The sequence below is a fragment of the Monomorium pharaonis genome, chromosome 10 (genome assembly GCF_013373865.1).
Source record: "Monomorium pharaonis isolate MP-MQ-018 chromosome 10, ASM1337386v2, whole genome shotgun sequence".
Classification (NCBI taxonomy): Eukaryota; Metazoa; Arthropoda; class Insecta; order Hymenoptera; family Formicidae; genus Monomorium; species Monomorium pharaonis.
Window position 1 is genome coordinate 15,117,177 of NC_050476.1, and position 18,205 is coordinate 15,135,381.

At 34.3% G+C, this 18,205-nt stretch overlaps 1 protein-coding gene across 1 annotated transcript in view; it reads right to left on the minus strand.

Moving 5' to 3' along the window:
• The window catches only part of LOC105833254 (protein I'm not dead yet), an 84,963-nt gene that overhangs the window by 7,609 nt on the left and 59,149 nt on the right, over positions 1-18,205 (minus strand). The window contains exon 2 of the mRNA XM_036292566.1: positions 12,379-12,440. Within this exon, the coding sequence (XP_036148459.1) occupies positions 12,379-12,440 (62 nt within the window). The remainder of the gene's footprint in view (positions 1-12,378; positions 12,441-18,205) is intronic.

An 18,205-nucleotide genomic window follows, 5' to 3' on the forward strand; every position in this document is an offset into this window, starting at 1 on the left:
AGATTGCGAACTGATTGCTTATGCATCAGACAATATTGTATATGATGCGTTACAAAATAAATAAATGAAAAAAAATTTATAAATAATTATTCTAACTTATTTCCTTTCTTCCTTATTTCTTTGCGGTACAATGGCGTGTGCAGAACTGAGTAGGAGGTATATAGATAAGGCGCAATGGGTGGGAATGCATGTATGTAATGGGAGATTGCATATGAAAGAGTTAGTGCAATGGATGAAAGAAAGACAGCCAGAATGATAAGACTGTACAGACGTGCGGTTGGAGATATCGCGCATGGACGACAGAACAGATTCGCAATAGAGGGAGAGAGCGAGCACCGCTGCGGTGGCGGCGGGCGCAAACCCCGATTTACCCCTTTTCCGCTCTAAGGGAAGGTCATGGACCCTAAAATCCTGCGCAATTGACGCACCGCGACCCCCCCCCCCCCGATCCGCGTGACGTTATACCTTGCGCGCCTACGAGTTCCCCCCGCACACCCGCTCCCCCCTCGGAGTTCTGTTACGTGTGAGATGCACGTAATGTGAGAGAAAGGATCGCACTAGTATTTTAAAGTATTTTATTCCAATGTTTTACAGACTTTCGTCTAACTATTAGTGACTTAATACAGAGACTGACTCTAATCATTGAGACGGATCCTTATATTAAAATCGAAATAAGTAAGCATCGTCCAATCATAGGAAGTGCTTGCAAGGCGGAAATATCTCTTGGTTGATTTCTTAAAAAAGAGAAAATTTGATAATTGATATCTATGTCATAAAGAATAGTTTGGGTGAGATGCAGGCATGTTTACAGGACGAGAAAACAGACAAATATTAAGTTTAAATAGGCCGTAGATAGAAAAGGTTATCAATAAGTAAGGATCTGGGATGATATATTGGGATGGTTTTATGACATAGTTTGTACAGTGTGATTAGTTAGAAATATTTTTAAAAGAGAATTTTTATTGTGTCTCGGCACGTAACAGCTCCCGAGTTAGAACCGGTCTATAACTAACTATGTTACACTCTTTGTTCATAACACGATAGACAAATATCTCTTGACGTAACGATTTCATAATAGATTATGCCTTCTACAATAATTATGCTTAGAGATCGATGTTTAATATCAAGTATTGTTAATACAACAAAAAGTTTTTCTTTCATAACGATAGGGAACTTAGAGTTTCTTTTATCTTTAATTACATTATTAATTACGACAGATTTTCACTGATTGATATAAAATAGAACAAAAATACGAGAATCTAATTGATTTCTCTTTCGTAATCTATTACTTTTCTGAATCAAAAAAAAAAAATTTCAAGAAGTGATATCATTGTCTATCGTTCTCTCGTTTCCTGTTAGTAAAGTACATTTTATCGTTGGAATATAAAAAAATATTTACGGAGACATCGTGTTTAATAGTTCTGTTGGAATCTATCGTAATGAATAATGTGTTAACGATAGAAGAAACTCTAAGTTCTCTATCGTATAGTTACGAAAACGCTTTGTTGTTAACCATACTGATGATAGTTGACATTAACATTGATCTCCAAGTATAATTACAATAGAAATCACATCGCATAATTTATCACGAAGTCGTTAGATGAGGCATGAATACTTTTCTATCGTGTTACGAAGAGTGTTATATTATGGATAAATATTTCGTGCATTTCGTAATTTTCTAATACTTACGAAAAGAGAATGTATACAAAATCAATCGTGATAGACGATTCGTTAATTTACCATTGTATGAAAAAAAAGATAAGATACGACGAATGAATTTGATGCGACAAATACTATAATATACTGACAAGAGGAAACTATTAATCGCAAATTCACGGTTGTCCTTTGTTAATGTAGAATTTGTAAGTATTATAAAACGCAAAGTACGACAAGAAACAAAACTATAGTTGTGGATGTTTCGAGGAAATGCTTTCAGATTGGTCCATATTTTTTGCCGACTCATTTCAATGGACGAACATACGCGGAATTCATTGAGAACGAATTATCAATTTTGTTAGAGGACGTTCCTCTCCGCGAGCGAGAAAATATGATTTTTTTTTCAAAGTCTCGGTATTTATTGCTCTGTAAAACTTTTTAATGAAGAGCTATTGTATATCTCCTCTAAGTTTCTTTGTAACTTCTAAGTATTTAGTAATTGACCCTCTGGTATATAACACCGAGTCACTGAACACGCGTGTACACCGTGTTCAGGGACGAGACAACGGCTTAGCGTATCCGACGGCGAGCAACTCTCATCAATAGATTGTGAGCGGCCCGGCATCGGACCAGTAAAGGTTTCTCAGTTATACGTGTCGTTATCTTTACCCTTCTACTCTATTCTCCTTACCAAATCGAAAAATACTACAGACCTCATTAAACATAATTCTTTTTTGTTAAAGGCTGTTATTACAATTAAGGGTTAAAATCTTCCAGGTCCTGACGTTTTTATTCTATCCGGTACTCTAATCTCTGATCGCTTTGTTAGTTTAACAATATTATTAATATTAATGCTGGTTAATGTTTGCGCCCTGTGAGCTGTGCGTAGTGTTAACAGCATTGCAGCCTTTTTTGTTAAATCCTTAAGGCTGAAGTCTTTTAGGGGATAAAGACTCTCTAAGAACTATAGATACGTCCCACGTGAACGCATATCTCGGTTTTGCAGGTTTTAACCTAAAAACTCTTTTAAAAAACCGACTAATTAGTTTATCTTCTCCTATTCTACTTTTGAGATCAAGGAAATCGCAGATCTATGAGAGTTTAAAGTCTCATATAATGCACCGGCTTAAAAACATTTTGTTAAAAAGCGTATCACATTTTGGGACGACGGCTCCAAAAAGTTTAGGTTCTTTTGTTTGCAATATCTTTTCCATTGGTGTAAGGACGATTTATACTGTGCAATCGTTGAATCAGCTAACGAAGCTATCATTATTTCTATGGATTCTTGGGGTACACCTTTATTTAGAAAGGCCTCGCTGATAATTTTCCTACAATCAAGCTGAGATGTTGTGCTTTGGGATGCTGTGACAACATGTTTGGTGATAGAAGTAAATTAGAGTTCGGTTTAAAGTTAATTGGTTCAGATATTAGTAGGTTAGTAAAGAAAGGGTATCATGATTGATTTGGCCAATCAGGAACCACTATAATACCACAGGCTTTATCTTTTTTTATTTTAACTAAAGTTTTTAGTATTAGAATAAATGGAGGGAAAGCGTAAAAGTTTAAGTCGGACCACGAGAAAGTGAAAGCGTCGACCTGTTCGCTATGGGGTTCTGGGTACCACGAACCCACAAATCTATTGCATTTTTTATTTAAATTGGTAGCAAATAAGTCTATCTCTGGTCTGCCTAATTTTTTAAATATTTTATTTAAAGCAAATGATGTTAGTTTCTATTCTCTATCTTCATTTTTTAGCTTTGATAATGCGTCTGCTTTCACATTGTTTTTAGAAGGTATGTACGATGCGAATAAAAATATATTTCTTTTCTCAGCCTATTTCCAGATTTTTCTAGCTAAAAAATTATACTTTGTATATCTAACATCTCCCATTTTATTAATGTAAGATATTACTGTGGTATTGTCTATTCTTAAAAGAATCTGACAATTTTCGACATATGTTGCTAATTTATTCAAGGCTTAATATACCGTCAGAAGTTCTAAATAATTAATATGTTATAATAATTAATTCTAAATAATTCTAAGTAAATAATTAATTCTAAATAATTAAAATCTTCTCTTAGCATTTCTAGGATTTCCTTGTCTATTGTCTTCTCTGTGTTTTGATTTGCGTTGTCTGGCGCTACATTTTCTTTATCTATCTGTTTGTTAGTCCGTTCAATTTCTTCCTCTTCTTGATCTAGATAAAAGTATCGGCATGAGATTTATGCGGGATTGGTATTATCTCTATTGTGCTTTGCCTTCCGTGCAAATTCAATAGGTTTTTTTTTGTTTTGCCTCTCGTGCAAACTCAAAAAATTTGTGGACTAGCCAGTTTTGCCTCTTGTGCAAACTCATTTACTAGGTCTAATCTGCCTTGCTTCTCGTACAAGTTCGTTAGCCGTTTTACGTTAATGCTCTAGAATTATTTCATAAGAAATTTTATTATTTCTAATATCATATCGTATTCCATAGAAGCATCATGGTCCGATCCTTTTTCGTCGACTGTCTCTTGTTCCTCCTTCTCTTCCTTGTCCGTGCTGGAACTTTCTGGATCGACAGTTATAAGTTCCAATTTTCTTTGTATTTTCTGTAATTTCTTATGCAGAGCTTGGATGTCCTCAGAGTTACGTTTTCTTAGCATGATGGTTTTTGTTCGATCACACTGGATTTAGTATTAAGGGGGCCGTCTACATTAGAAGGCCAAAATTAAGCACTTATTTATAATTTTTTTATAATGAAATTAAGCAATGGATCTTTTTGCGATTTTTTTCACTTATTGTGCATGTTTTTAGGTACTCAAAACAATTTTTATTATAAAATTTTATTTATTTAATTATAAGTTGTAAGCAAAAATGCACAACTGCCTTAAAAAATTCCTTCCACACTGCGTACACGATAACATCCAGTAGAATCAACTGAAAGGAAAAAACCAAATTTTTTTGTAAAGTTTATGAGTATAGCTTTCAAATGAACCTAAGAAAGCCATACATTTATTACAAAAAATTTATAAACATGGCATTTTGAAAAAAAAAAAAAATGATTTTTTGTGAAAAATTTTTGACTTTTTTTTAAAATAACTTTTTTTTACATGACTTTTAATTTATATTTTAAGTTCACACAAAAGATAATTTAATAACCTTTAATTTAAAAAAAAAATAGAAGTGGATCCGTCGATTAGTTTTTTTAAATCGTGTACGCAGTTTCAAAAAAAGTGGTTTCAAGAAAAACGCGTTTAAAGTTTCCAATCAAAGAAAAAGGTTGATAAAAGCTTGCTAATAATTGTTTATCCGTACTTTTCGATTAATTTACTATCCCTGCTCCATATAAATGTCCTCAGTGTCTTCATACAATTCATTCTTCTCCAACAGCCATTGTTTGTCGTAAGTACGCGTTTCCTGCGCAATAGATCTGCTACGACGATTTTGGCTAATCGTGCGATTTTCGTTTATTCTATCCGCAACATCTCTGCATACTGGTAAAATAATTATTTCCATGTATAGCATGATTTTTAGAACCGACAAATAGCCTTCATTGAAAATTCCAGCAGCTATGTAGGCAGCAATTTCAATGATTTTGCGGCCGCAATGGAAGTGTTTTGGGGCCAGTTGCCAAATCGTCGCATTAAAATGCCACTTTCATTGGCATTTTGTGTATACCCACCTAAACACCTCTCAAGTAATTCTTTCCGAGCAGACACTGTACCTTTTCAAAGACCGTTAGGGATTTTTACTTGCCGTCCCGTTCGGAGCGCTCGGGACGTGCGCACTGCCCGTGCTCATTTCGGTCTGATACAATTTGAACCTATACTTGAGATTTCAGGAGCATGTTCTACGGATGAAATACTATCGATTTAAATAAGAAAAAAAAATCGATTTTTTTAACCCTCTAATGTAATGTCCTCTTAATTAATCCTTAATTTATTTATTCTCACTCGCGCGTGCAGCTTCTAGCGCACAAAAAAAAAGAAATGAGACAACGGCGTCACGCGGGGCACGAGTCAATGAAACATAGGCACCGCCACCGATTTCTTCCTATCTCACTCTAAACATGTGGTACCTAGTCGGTAAGAAGGAAACTACATGTGTAATCTCGAGAACAAGGCTTGAGTTATAATCAATGAAAAAGCAACTTGTTTCAATTAAACGGTGTAGTTGCGGGCTGCCAACTAAATAAATGATTCATGCAATTCATTTGTTATTGATTGCAATTTCTATTATGCATTTATACAGATTATGTATATACCAGGTAAATATGAAACCTGAATTTTTGTATAGAAAATACACGTTTATTGTATAAAAATGATAAAAAATATTTTATTTGAAGTATTGCCCATCGAAGTATAGCTATACATTTTTCCTATCTCTCTGACAATTTGTGGATGCCACGCCAAAAAAACCGTTCCTCTTTTGCGGCAAATCAGTCATCGAGCCATCGTACATTTTCGTAAGATGTAAAATGCTGCTCAGCAAGTGTCCCATCGATGCAAATAAGTAATAACCGAATGGAGCCAAGTCTGGTGAGTAAACTGCATGCAAGAGTATTTCCCAATCAAATGCCTCAATCGTTTCCTTGACCGGTTTTGCTGTGTGTGATGGTGCATTATCATGAAGCAAAATCACTTTGTGTTGCCTTTTTTAATATTCTGGTCGTTTCACGCAAAGCTTGATTTAAATCGATCATTTGTTGTCGGTAGCGTTCAGTATTAACGGTTTCGCCAGGTTTTAGCAGCTGATAATAGATTATGCTCTTCTGATCCTACCAAACACAGAGCTTTGTATTCCGTCCATAGCGATTTGGCAGTCGATGTCGATGGTTTGCCTGAAGTTACGCATGATCTTTTACGCTTAGGATTTTCAAAATATATCCACTTTTTATCGCCAGTCACAATTCGATGGAGATGTGACTTTCTTTTATACCTAGCAAACAACATTTTGCAAGTGGTTTTTCCTGCTGTCTTTCATTTAGTTCATGTGGAATCCATTTTCCCATCTTCTGGATCTTTCCCATGGTTTTCAAACGTATGGAGACGGTTTCTCGTGTCACATTTAATTGATCCGCGAGTTGTTGCGTTTGAGCGTCATCCTCATCCAACAATGCTTGCAATTCGCTGTGTTCAAACTTTTTCGGTGGTCTTCCACGTTCTTCGTTTCTCACGTCAAAATCGCCACTTTAAAATTTTTTAAACCACTCAGAGCACTGTGATTTACCAAGAGCATGCTCACCGTAACTTCGACAAGCATTCGATGCGATTCTGCAGCAGTTTTCTTCAAATTGTAACAGAAAATCAATGCTGTCCGCAAATCGTAGTTTCCAGGCACAAAATTCGACATGTTCAACGTTATTAAAAACTATGCTGTTGTATGAAACTTGTATTGTTGTGAGTTGAAAATCTTTATCAGATGTCAAAACAAGAAGATGGCGCCAATGACGCGATTTGACGGTAACTACATTGACAGCTAGCTCCATTTATGGGCAAATTCCAGTTTCATATTTACAGATCTGGTATATGAATCAATGACATATAATATTGTAATGAATACATATCAAAGTGTAACAAATTTTCAAAGTTGAGAATTAAATACTTTATGATTATGTAATAATGCTAAATGTAAGCATTACAATTGTATTTCAATATTAATTATATACAACTTATATTTGATTTGATTAAATATACAAATAAATGTATAAGTTATATATTTGCATAATTTATACATATGATTGAATTAAGCGTTAATTTTTGTCTTGAAAATAAAAAAGTGATTGTTTTAAAAATATTTTTACACACAATTAAAAACAAAATTTGCTCTAATAAAAAAATAATATTGCATTAGTTTAACACTAAATGTGCTTGTATTTATTTTAATTTTTCTTCTAATAAGTTTTTTTACTTTATCCAAAATAAATTTAATTTAATTAAAACATTATTTTTCTTAATTAAAAGTTTTCATAATTCTGTCCTTCTCAATCCCTTTTATAGACTGACATATTTAAGTATTTTATGTTGATGGCGAAATCTCGCTTTCTTCCGCAGTCTTGACGAGCTCCTTTTTTTCATAAGATAGTGCATTTTGTTTACGAGATAACACGCTATGTAGCGGTAGATAGTGAAAAGAATGCCATCTTAATAATAAAATATACTTCACACAAACCTATTTATTATTGACACGATACATAAATGGTTTGAACCAATATTCAACAATATTAAACATTAAATGCATCTTATTTCAATTCTATATAATGTGTTTGTGTAAATTACAATAACATTAACCCTTTGGTTGCTTTGTTTTAATCATTTCACGTAATTTAGTTGACAGCATTACTTGAATCATATATTTTACTTCTATATTATTGAATTATACGTATTAATTTATTTGCAGAGAATAGAAAAGTTTTATAATAATTACACATACGCTTTAAAATGTGTACTTAATAATATTTTTATCTACATATATACAACAACATTAATAATTATATTGTTGATTGCATCAAGCCCATATGTAATTAATATGAACATATTTCCATTTCTTCTAAAGATACAATTGTACATAAATGCAATAAGGAGTCAAAATAACATCTGACAAATTCTTGATTTGTTCTAATATATAAAAAATATACACATTAAATACATTGTATTTAAATTAAGAAAATAATGCATTTGTCAATCAAAGTACCCTCAACTCCGCGGTTGATTTGTTTTTAATTATTTTACATAGTTGAATTAACAACAGACATAATTACATAAATTACATAGAATTCAACTACATATAAACAAAACTATTAATTATATATGCAATTATAATAAAAAGAATATGTAATTGAGACAAATAAATATACCGATCATTCAATCACATTTTCCAAAAGCATTAATATTACTAAACCAACTGTCACGATTATTAAAATAATTATTGCTGATTTTTGTTTATTAATATTTATGTTACTTTAATAATATTAATTTCAATTACACTGATTTAATTAATATAACAGCATTTTTTTTCTAAGTGTTTCATATTTCCCTACAGATTTTATAATCGCAATCTTTTGTTTCCTCTTCAGTAAGTTGTTAATTATGTTACATATATCCAAAGAACTTCTGCTCAACAAAATTGATAGAAATTTATGGGTAATAATCAACAAAAATTGTGTCACATAAATATTTAGTGAGTTAATTAAATAAAACATGATTTATAATCCCTTTCTTTACTCTACCAAATATGTGGAGAGTAATAAAGAATTATACATTATTAATATATAAACTTTATCTTAGTTGACGCATAACTTTGACATGTAGTTTATCTAAAAAGATTTAAATAATGAAACTGAAATTGAATAGGGCTCCTAATTTTTAAAGAAATTAAAAGACATAAATAATAAGTAATAAGTAATAAGAAATCAGCGCGGTAAATGGTTGCGTAAAAAAAGAACAATTAAATTTTTAATCACATAACACTTTCAAATCATTTAAAATTTAAAACCTAAATTGAAGATTTGAATTAAATAAACAAATGCTCCTGTTTTACTTTAAGCCATCTTCAGTTCCCGTGTTTTCAAAAATGATTAAAACCGCAACATTTGTTTGTAACCATTTAGGACTAAATGTCCACTATTTTTTTTCCACGTTTAACCTTCAAACTTTTTACATAGACATCGTAGAAAAAAACTCAACATAACGTTTTTGATAGTCTGAAACCTCCTTTTTCGAATACCGGCGTCAGAATTGACGTATAAAGCGAGTAAAAAAAGTTATGACCCATTTTTTTTTTAAAGAGCAACATTTTTCGATATTTTTTTCTCAAAATTCCACATTTTGGATGCGAAAATGTTTTGCAGGATCATTGCAATAAGGATAAATCGTGGAATAGATATCTGCTCTTTCAAATCCTATTACGATTTCTCAAAAATTCAACATGGCGGATTTAATATGGCGGTCAAAAATGGGAAACCATACATAACCGAAATATTTTTGATCTTTTTGCTTTTTTCTCGTAATATCTCTTTAAAATACTTTAAAAATACATAAGCTTGTTATTTTATGTGAGTCGAGGTTATAATAATACATAATCAATACAAAGAATGGCGGTTCTTTTCAAGAAATGCAAGAAAAACATGACTTTTCGCCAAATAATGGAGAAAAGCCATAAGCAAGTGTTCATATCTGGTATTTCATCATGCTCACATCTACGCATACACCTATGTATCAAACACACACACACACACACACACACACACACACACACACACACACACAGATAATTATTTTCTTATTTTTACTCTTCTTAGTTTCTTTTTATTTTTCAGCCGTCAAAATATGTTGCTGTTGCCCGACTCTTACCGCGAGGAGATAAATGTAAATTAGAAAGTCTTTCTTTGTTCTTTTAATTTTTGTTATTTTTTATTTTGGGAGGGTTTTTTTCAAATTTTAATTTCTTGTATTTTTTATTTTTTTTTTAATTTTGATTTGATTCCAACATGTTATAGAACTTATAAACGTTTTTTCATAAATCACGAAACCCGAAACAAGGCTTAAAATAAGACAAAATACCAAAAGACAAAAAAGAAACAAAAAAACTCTAATTTATAGTTACCCTCTCGCTGTGAGAGTCAAGATTGGACACCGCACGATTGGACACCGCACGATTGGACACCGCACGATTGGACACCGCACGATTGGACACCGCACGATTGGACACCGCACGATTGGACACCGCACGATTGGACACCGCATTATTGGACACCGCATTATTGGACACCGCACGATTGGACACCGCATTATTGGACACCGCATTATTGGACACCGCATTATTGGACACCGCACGATTGGACACCGCATTATTGGACACCGCAATCTTCTAGTGAATAACATTTATATATCATATGACAGATTATCTAATCTTAGAAACATCTGGCAGAAAAAAGCTTTGATTTGCCAGAAAAAAAATTTGAATTTTAAATGTTTATATACGTATTTTTAGGAGCATCTCGTTTTGCGTGAAAAGTTTCAATGTGGTGCAGAAAATGCTCGCACGCACACACACACACACACACACACACACACACACACACACACACACACACGGGGGGGGGGTGCAGGGGGGACCTTCGGCCCCCCTCCCGCACCTACCCCGTCCAAGTCGCTAACCCATGTAAACTGTATTAGAAATCTGCATACACACACGTGAATGTGTGTCCAATTGTACGGTGTCCAATAATGCGGTGTCCAATAATGCGGTGTCCAATCGTGCGGTGTCCAATCGTGCGGTGTCCAATCGTGCTGTGTCCAATCGTGCGGTGTCCAATCGTTACGTGTCCAAACGGGATACTCCCGTACTATCGCATGATTTTTATCTCATTAAGTTGCGATACTTGCCTCACGCTATGGATCGTCGCAAACTCGGACAAATATTTTTCAATTTCGCATGCTCTCGCTTTGTCATACGCCATTTAAAAAAAATTATTACGCAAAATTTTACTGAATTGATTCTTAAAGTAGACATTTGAAGCTTTAATTTTTTTTTTTAGAAACCTTTTTATCTTTATTACTCGCGTAGTAATTGTCATTGGAAGTTTAATGATTTTTTGACAAATTTTAGGTGTACCGCTTTTTTTCGACTGAATGTATATATATTTGATATACTTAGGTGTATGCGTATAGGTAGATGCGGGGCCGTTACGACTGACTTAAACGCCCCTACGCTGAAAATCGATCGTGTACCCCAATACAAAGTTGAAAAGACAAAAAACCAAAAAATTTCAGCTTTTAGCGTTACCCAGAAAAGGAGAGAGACAAGAGGTCTTCCACCGTTCGTGCAGCCCTGCTGGCGTGAGCATCTGAACTGGCATCGCTGCATAGCATCCTCTAAATTTTGCGCCTCCTCAAATTTTGCGCCCTACGCTAGAGCATATACTGCGTACTGCCTAGTAACGCCGCCGCGTAGATGTGAACATGATTAAATACCAGATATGAACACTTATGACTTTTCTCCATTATTTGGCGATAAATGTTTTTCTCGCATTTGTTGAAAGAAACCGCCATTATTTGTATTGATTATGTACTATTATAACTTCAACTCACATAAAATAACAAACTTATGTATTTTTAAAGTATTTTAAAGAGATATTACAAGAAAAAAGCAAGAAGATCGAAAATCTTTCGGTTATATACAGTTTTTCCATCTTTTGACAGCCATATTAAATCCGCCATGTTGAATTTTTGAGAAATCGTAATAGGATTTAAAAGAGCAGATATCTATTCCACGATTTATCCTTATTGCAATGATTCTGCAAAACATTTTCGCATCCAAAATGTGGAATTTTGAGAAAAAAATGTCGAAAAATGTTGCTCTTTAAAAAAAATGGGTCATAACTTTTTTTACTCATTTTATACGTCAATTTTGACGCCGGCATTCGAAAGAGAGTTTCAGACTATTGAAAACATAATGCTGAGTGTTTTTTCTACGACGTCTATGTAAAAAGTTTGAGCGTTGAACGCAGAAAAAATAGTGGACATTTGGTCTTAAATGGGTTAATTACAGCTAAATTTAGTTTTGTATTTCCTTAATAGTTTGATTAAAGTATTATATGTTTATAAAGATTTAAATATTTTGTGCTTCTCAATAATTTTAAATTTATTTGGTATGATAAAATATTTTTATCATATTTTTAACAGTAAGCTGTGCTATTTTTAAAATTTGTTAAAAAGTTTGTTAAAAAGAAGTTTTTACTTACGGCGGAATATCAGGTCTTTCTGCATCAATTTCTAGTCTTTTAAACACTGCTCCTAATCCTGCCTATAAAATTCAGTCATGTATTTAAAAATACAAATACAAATAAATAGTAATCATAAATTTAATATATGTACAGGATATCTCATTTTATTCTTAACTCTATTCCTACATCTTTAGTAGAATAAATTCACTGCACTTTTAGACAAGGGAACTGACGGAAGTGTTCCTTACCGATTTTAATGCGCTTTGGATATGTTGTAAAACATAAAAAAATGTTAGACCCATATTTTTTTTTGTAAAACTATATAACAGGGAACCTATACGAGAAATCAATTGAAAGATAGTAGATTTTATATATTTTTGGTCCTGAATTCAAAACTGTTGTTAGAATTAGGGGGTCACTTGTATTTTTTAAGATATCATCATGAAAATAACAAAAAACGGTAAATTGCGTTTAACCAAGTACAACACACACACACACACACACACACGCGCGCGCGCGCTATATATATTGTCACGACTTTTCCTGACCGGGAAAGCCGCGAGCAAAAAGCAGCGAGACCGATAGGGTAACCGGTACCCCCGATGCCGTGTTTGTCGCGCTCGAATCTCGGCCACGCGTTATCACGAAAATTGTTGGGCGCCAGACGCGCTCGACGACGCGTCAGTTTGCGACAATCATTACGCCAAGGTGTCCTCGATCCTCGCGCGACAATCTCGACCAGCTCTGCCTAACGGTAGAGGGGCGGGGTGAATCGTAAGGGAGCAGGCGAATGCGGTGACACGAAGTGGCGGACGACACACCAGAAAATTAGGCTCTGAATTCAACAGATAACGAGCTTTATTAAAAACTAATAATCAGACGAAAACAATAATATCGCGGGACGCGGCATGCGGCGTTCCGACAAGGCGGCGCCCCGGCGCGAATCAAACCAAACAGAGACGCTAACGATACGCGGGGAGCTCCCGCGGTAGGCGCGCGGCCGACAAGGACAGACGATGGAATCTTCCGCGCACATGAATTCCGGACGTTCGAACGTGCCGACACTCCCGGCAACTAGAGAACGCGACCACGTGTCTCGCGGGGGGTCACACCATAATCGCCGGCCGCTACCGCACTACACGCCGTGTTACGTGCCTAGACACGATAAAAATTCTCTTCTTTAAAATATTTCTATCTAATCACTCTGTACAAACTATGTCTTAAAACTATCCCGATGTGTCATACCAGATCCTTACTTATTGATAACCTTTTCTATCTACGGTCTTTTTAAACTTAATATTTGTCTGTTTCCTCGTCCTGTAAACATCCTGCATCCCACCTAAACTATTCTTTATGACATAGATATCAATTATCAAATTCTCTCCTTTTTAAGAAATCAACCAATAGCTATTTCCGCCTTACGAGCACTTCCTATGATTGGACGATGCTAACTTATTCCGACTTTAATATAAGGATCCCTCTCGATGATTAGAGTCAGTCTCTGTACTAAACCACTAGAAGTTAGACGAAAGTCTGTAAAACGTTAGAATAAAATACTTTAAAATACCAGTGCGATCTATCTCTCACATTACGTGCATCTCACACGTAACAATTGGTGGCAGCGGTTAACCAGTTGTCCTGAAGAAAGGCCTCCATCAGCATTTTGTTTTATTGCTTATGCAAGCATAAAAGTTCGAGGAAGGCGCAAAGTAAGGACACACGAAAACACAAAGGATTAAGTCGAGAAAACCTCACAAATACTGTGGTAGAAGACGATCCTTAACAATTGGCTATAATCTGCATAATTCGACAATTTGATCTCACCGATAAAACCTCCTGGCGGACTACGGCCCAGCATCCGAGGAAAAAGGCAGAGGAGCTAAAACGTCGGAGCAGCACAAAAGCCGAAAAGTGGGAGGAAAAGCACGAGGTATCCAGCATCTTCTTCTTGAGACGACGGCGACGAGACTCCGTGGACAGCTAGCACGTAAAAAGGCTCATCAAATCATCGGACAACATCCTGGACCAACATCAAAACACCATGCGAACAATGTTTATTGTACTACTACTGTAAGTCTTTATGAATTACCGAAGTCCTAGCGTACACTATAATTCAGATAGTTCGAGCGAAAGTAGTTTAGTAGACAATTTCGAATCCGATCACACATCTTTAACATTAACCATGAATAACGAAGCGTCGGCACCAATAAATCTTCATGGCGAAAGTCACTTAGATAGGGACCAACAAAGTCGAAGATCCTCGATTTCGACAGGTAATAGTTATTTTTCTGTTCGCCATAGTTTAAATCTCTTGCCAATCTTTAATGGTAAAAATATTCCGGTTCACCAATTTACATCCGATTGTAGAGGAGTTCTAGAATTAGTAGAGCCAGAAGAAAGATTATTTTTTTTTAGGGCGATCCTTCAAACAAAATTAACGGGCGATGCCGCGTTAGTTAGATCCGTATATACTATAACAAATCTTGAAGAATTATGTGAGGCATTAATAAAAGAATTTGGAAATTACTTAACGTTTGAACATTGGGAATTAGAAATAAATAATCTTAGACAAAACAGAGATGAATCTATTGAAAAATACGTCACTAAAGTTAGGAAATTAAATTCAGACATGATTATCGCAATATCTAATTACCCTGACCAGGCAGCAAGAGCGGGATTAAGAGTTTTCGCAACCAATAAATTAATAGACCACTTTTTAGGCGGGTTACATAGAAGCGTCGGACAACATCTTCTAGCACAAAAATTTAACACTTTAGAAGACGCAATAGAAGGGACTATAAGATTTATTAAAAAATCACAATATCATGCAGAGAGATTTAGAGTGAATAATTTTAATAAACCAGGCTATGTAACTTGTAATTATTGCAAAAAAATAGGCCATTCCGAAAGTGAATGTAGAAAAAAGACTTTTTATACACAAAATAAAAACACAGGTCAAAATTTTCAATACAATAATCATCATAATGGACGTGATTCTGTGCAAAATTTCGATAGTTCGAAAAATAAATTTAATGATAATACTCAAGCTAATAGATATCAAGCAAATAACGGACAAAATTATAATTATCGTTATAATTCAAATAATTCATCAAACAACTATCGTCAAAACAATAGCCAACCTAATTTAAACTATCAAGGCCAAGCGAAGAGCGCGCAACGCCAAGGCCAATCATCCAGTCGCGCAAATCCGATTCACCTGATAGAACCAGCGTCCGAACATACACAATCCGAACAAGTTCTCGAAATGTCATTTCCATCCCCTTCAACGAACTTAGAAATCCAACAGACAGATTCTTGTTAGACACGGGAGCTGATATAAATATCATAAAAGCAAACGCTTTACTCCGTGATACTTTAGTATATCAAGACAGAAAGGTAGAAATACAGGGCATTACGGAAGAAAAACAACAAACGCTTGGAACCGCGTATTTAAATTCAGAAAATGGCACTCACGAATTTCATGTAGTATCAAGTAATTTTCCACTAAAGGAACAAGGCATAATAGGCTCAACCTTCTTACGCCTCGAAAACGCGAAAATAGATTTCGAAAAACAAAAAGTTACAATCCGGAATAATAAAGTATACTCGTTGGAATATAGTAATTTAATAACTGTGCCAGCTAGAAGCATGTATCCGTGTGTAATTAAAACTAAGCAAAGTAATATCGATAACGGACTGATAAATCGACAGGAAATAACACAGGGCGTCTTTCTTTTAGATAGCGTTGTGAAAGTAAACAACGGTAACGTACATACATATTTAGTCAATACGACAGAAAACGAAATAAATATCGAGACACCTTTAATTGATGTGGAGCCAGTGTTAATCGACACGAGCCCGAGGGACAGCTCTACATACATAATAAATTCGGTGATCTCAAGTAATTTAACGGATAGATTAAAAATATTAAAAGAAAACCTACGATTAAATCATTTGAATAAGGAAGAAGAATCTTCTATATTACCTATTATTGAAAATTATAATGATGTATTCCATTTGCCGGGAGATAAATTAAAAGGAACAAATAGAATTACGCATTCTATCCCTACTACAGACAATGTTCCTATAATTGTTAAACAATACAGATACCCCCCTGTTCACAAGGAGGAAATTAAACAACAAATTAACAAACTACTCGAACAAGATATAATTCAACCTTCTATTTCACCGTTTAATTCGCCATTATGGGTAGTACCAAAAAAGCCTGATGCAGACGGTAATAAACGATGGAGATTAGTAATAGACTTTAGGAAATTAAATGATAAAACAGTGGGAGATGCATACCCATTGCCTAACATAACAGACATTTTGGATCAATTAGGAAAAGCTAGATATTTTTCATGCTTCGATTTAGCTTCAGGTTTTCACCAAATTCCGATGAATCCACGGGATGCAATAAAAACGGCTTTTAGTACACCTAACGGTCATTATGAATATAAAAAAATGCCTTTTGGACTAAAAAATGCCCCCGCGACGTTTCAACGTTTGATGGATAATGTTTTAACGGGCTTACAAGGAAATGTTTGTTTTGTTTATCTAGACGATATTGTCATATATGCACAGTCTTTAGAAGAACATAAATTAAAACTCAATCAACTTTTTCAACGCTTAAGAGAAGCAGGCCTTAGTCTTCAACCGGATAAGTGTGAATTTTTCAAAAAAGAATTGATTTACCTAGGCCATGTAATTTCGGACAAAGGAGTAAAACCTAACCCAGAAAAGGTGAGAGCAGTAAAAGAATATCCTGTCCCAAAGAACCATAAAGAACTTAAGCAATTTCTCGGACTTGTAGGGTATTATCGACGTTTTATTAAGGATTTTAGTTCAATCACTCAACCATTTACGTCACTTCTGAGGAAAAACATTCCATTTAAATGGGAAATGCGACAACAAATAAACTTTGAAAAAATCAAGCAATTACTATTAAGCGAACCTATTCTACAATATCCAGATTTTAATAAAGAATTTATACTAACTACGGACGCGAGCGACGAAGGAATCGGTGCGGTTTTATCACAAGGAAAAATAGGAAATGATCTTCCAATCGCGTACGCTTCTCGAACACTAAATAAAGCGGAACGTAATTATGACACCACGGAAAAAGAACTCTTAGCTATAATATGGGCAACAAAACATTTTCGACCATACCTATATGGAAAAAAATTTAAAATAGTTACTGATCACAAACCATTAATTTGGCTCTTTAATGTTAAAGACCCATCATCTCGTTTAATGCGATGGCGATTAAAATTAGAGGAATACAATTACGAAGTTTTATATAAAGAGGGAAAGCAAAACACTAATGCAGATGCTCTTTCTAGAATACCACAAATATCAATTTTACAAGCCACAGCTTCAACTAGCAGTAGTAAAAATCCTAGTTACAGTTTATTTTTGCAGCATGCTTTAAATGATGAATTATGGAAAACAGACAATATAATTCCACAAATTTCAGGCAAAGTACAAGGACTATTAGTAACAGAAACAAATTCTTCTCCAAAAATTAAAATTAAATTATCAGAAATAGACGGAAATAAAGTAGAAAATATAACACTTACGCCAGGAAATATTAACGTAATAAAAAAGAAACGCTCAACTGAAATAAATCTTATTACGCGAGAAAATAATCAAATACCCATAAATTTAGAAACAATATTTAACTGTTTAATTAAATTAAAAGAATATGTTATTTCGCACAATCAAAGAATAATATCAATAGCACCTATAGGAAATATCACTAATAAATCAAAAATAACTCAAATGATTAAATATTTATTCAAGGAAACGCCAATACAAGTATTTTTACTCGAATCCACACCTAAGG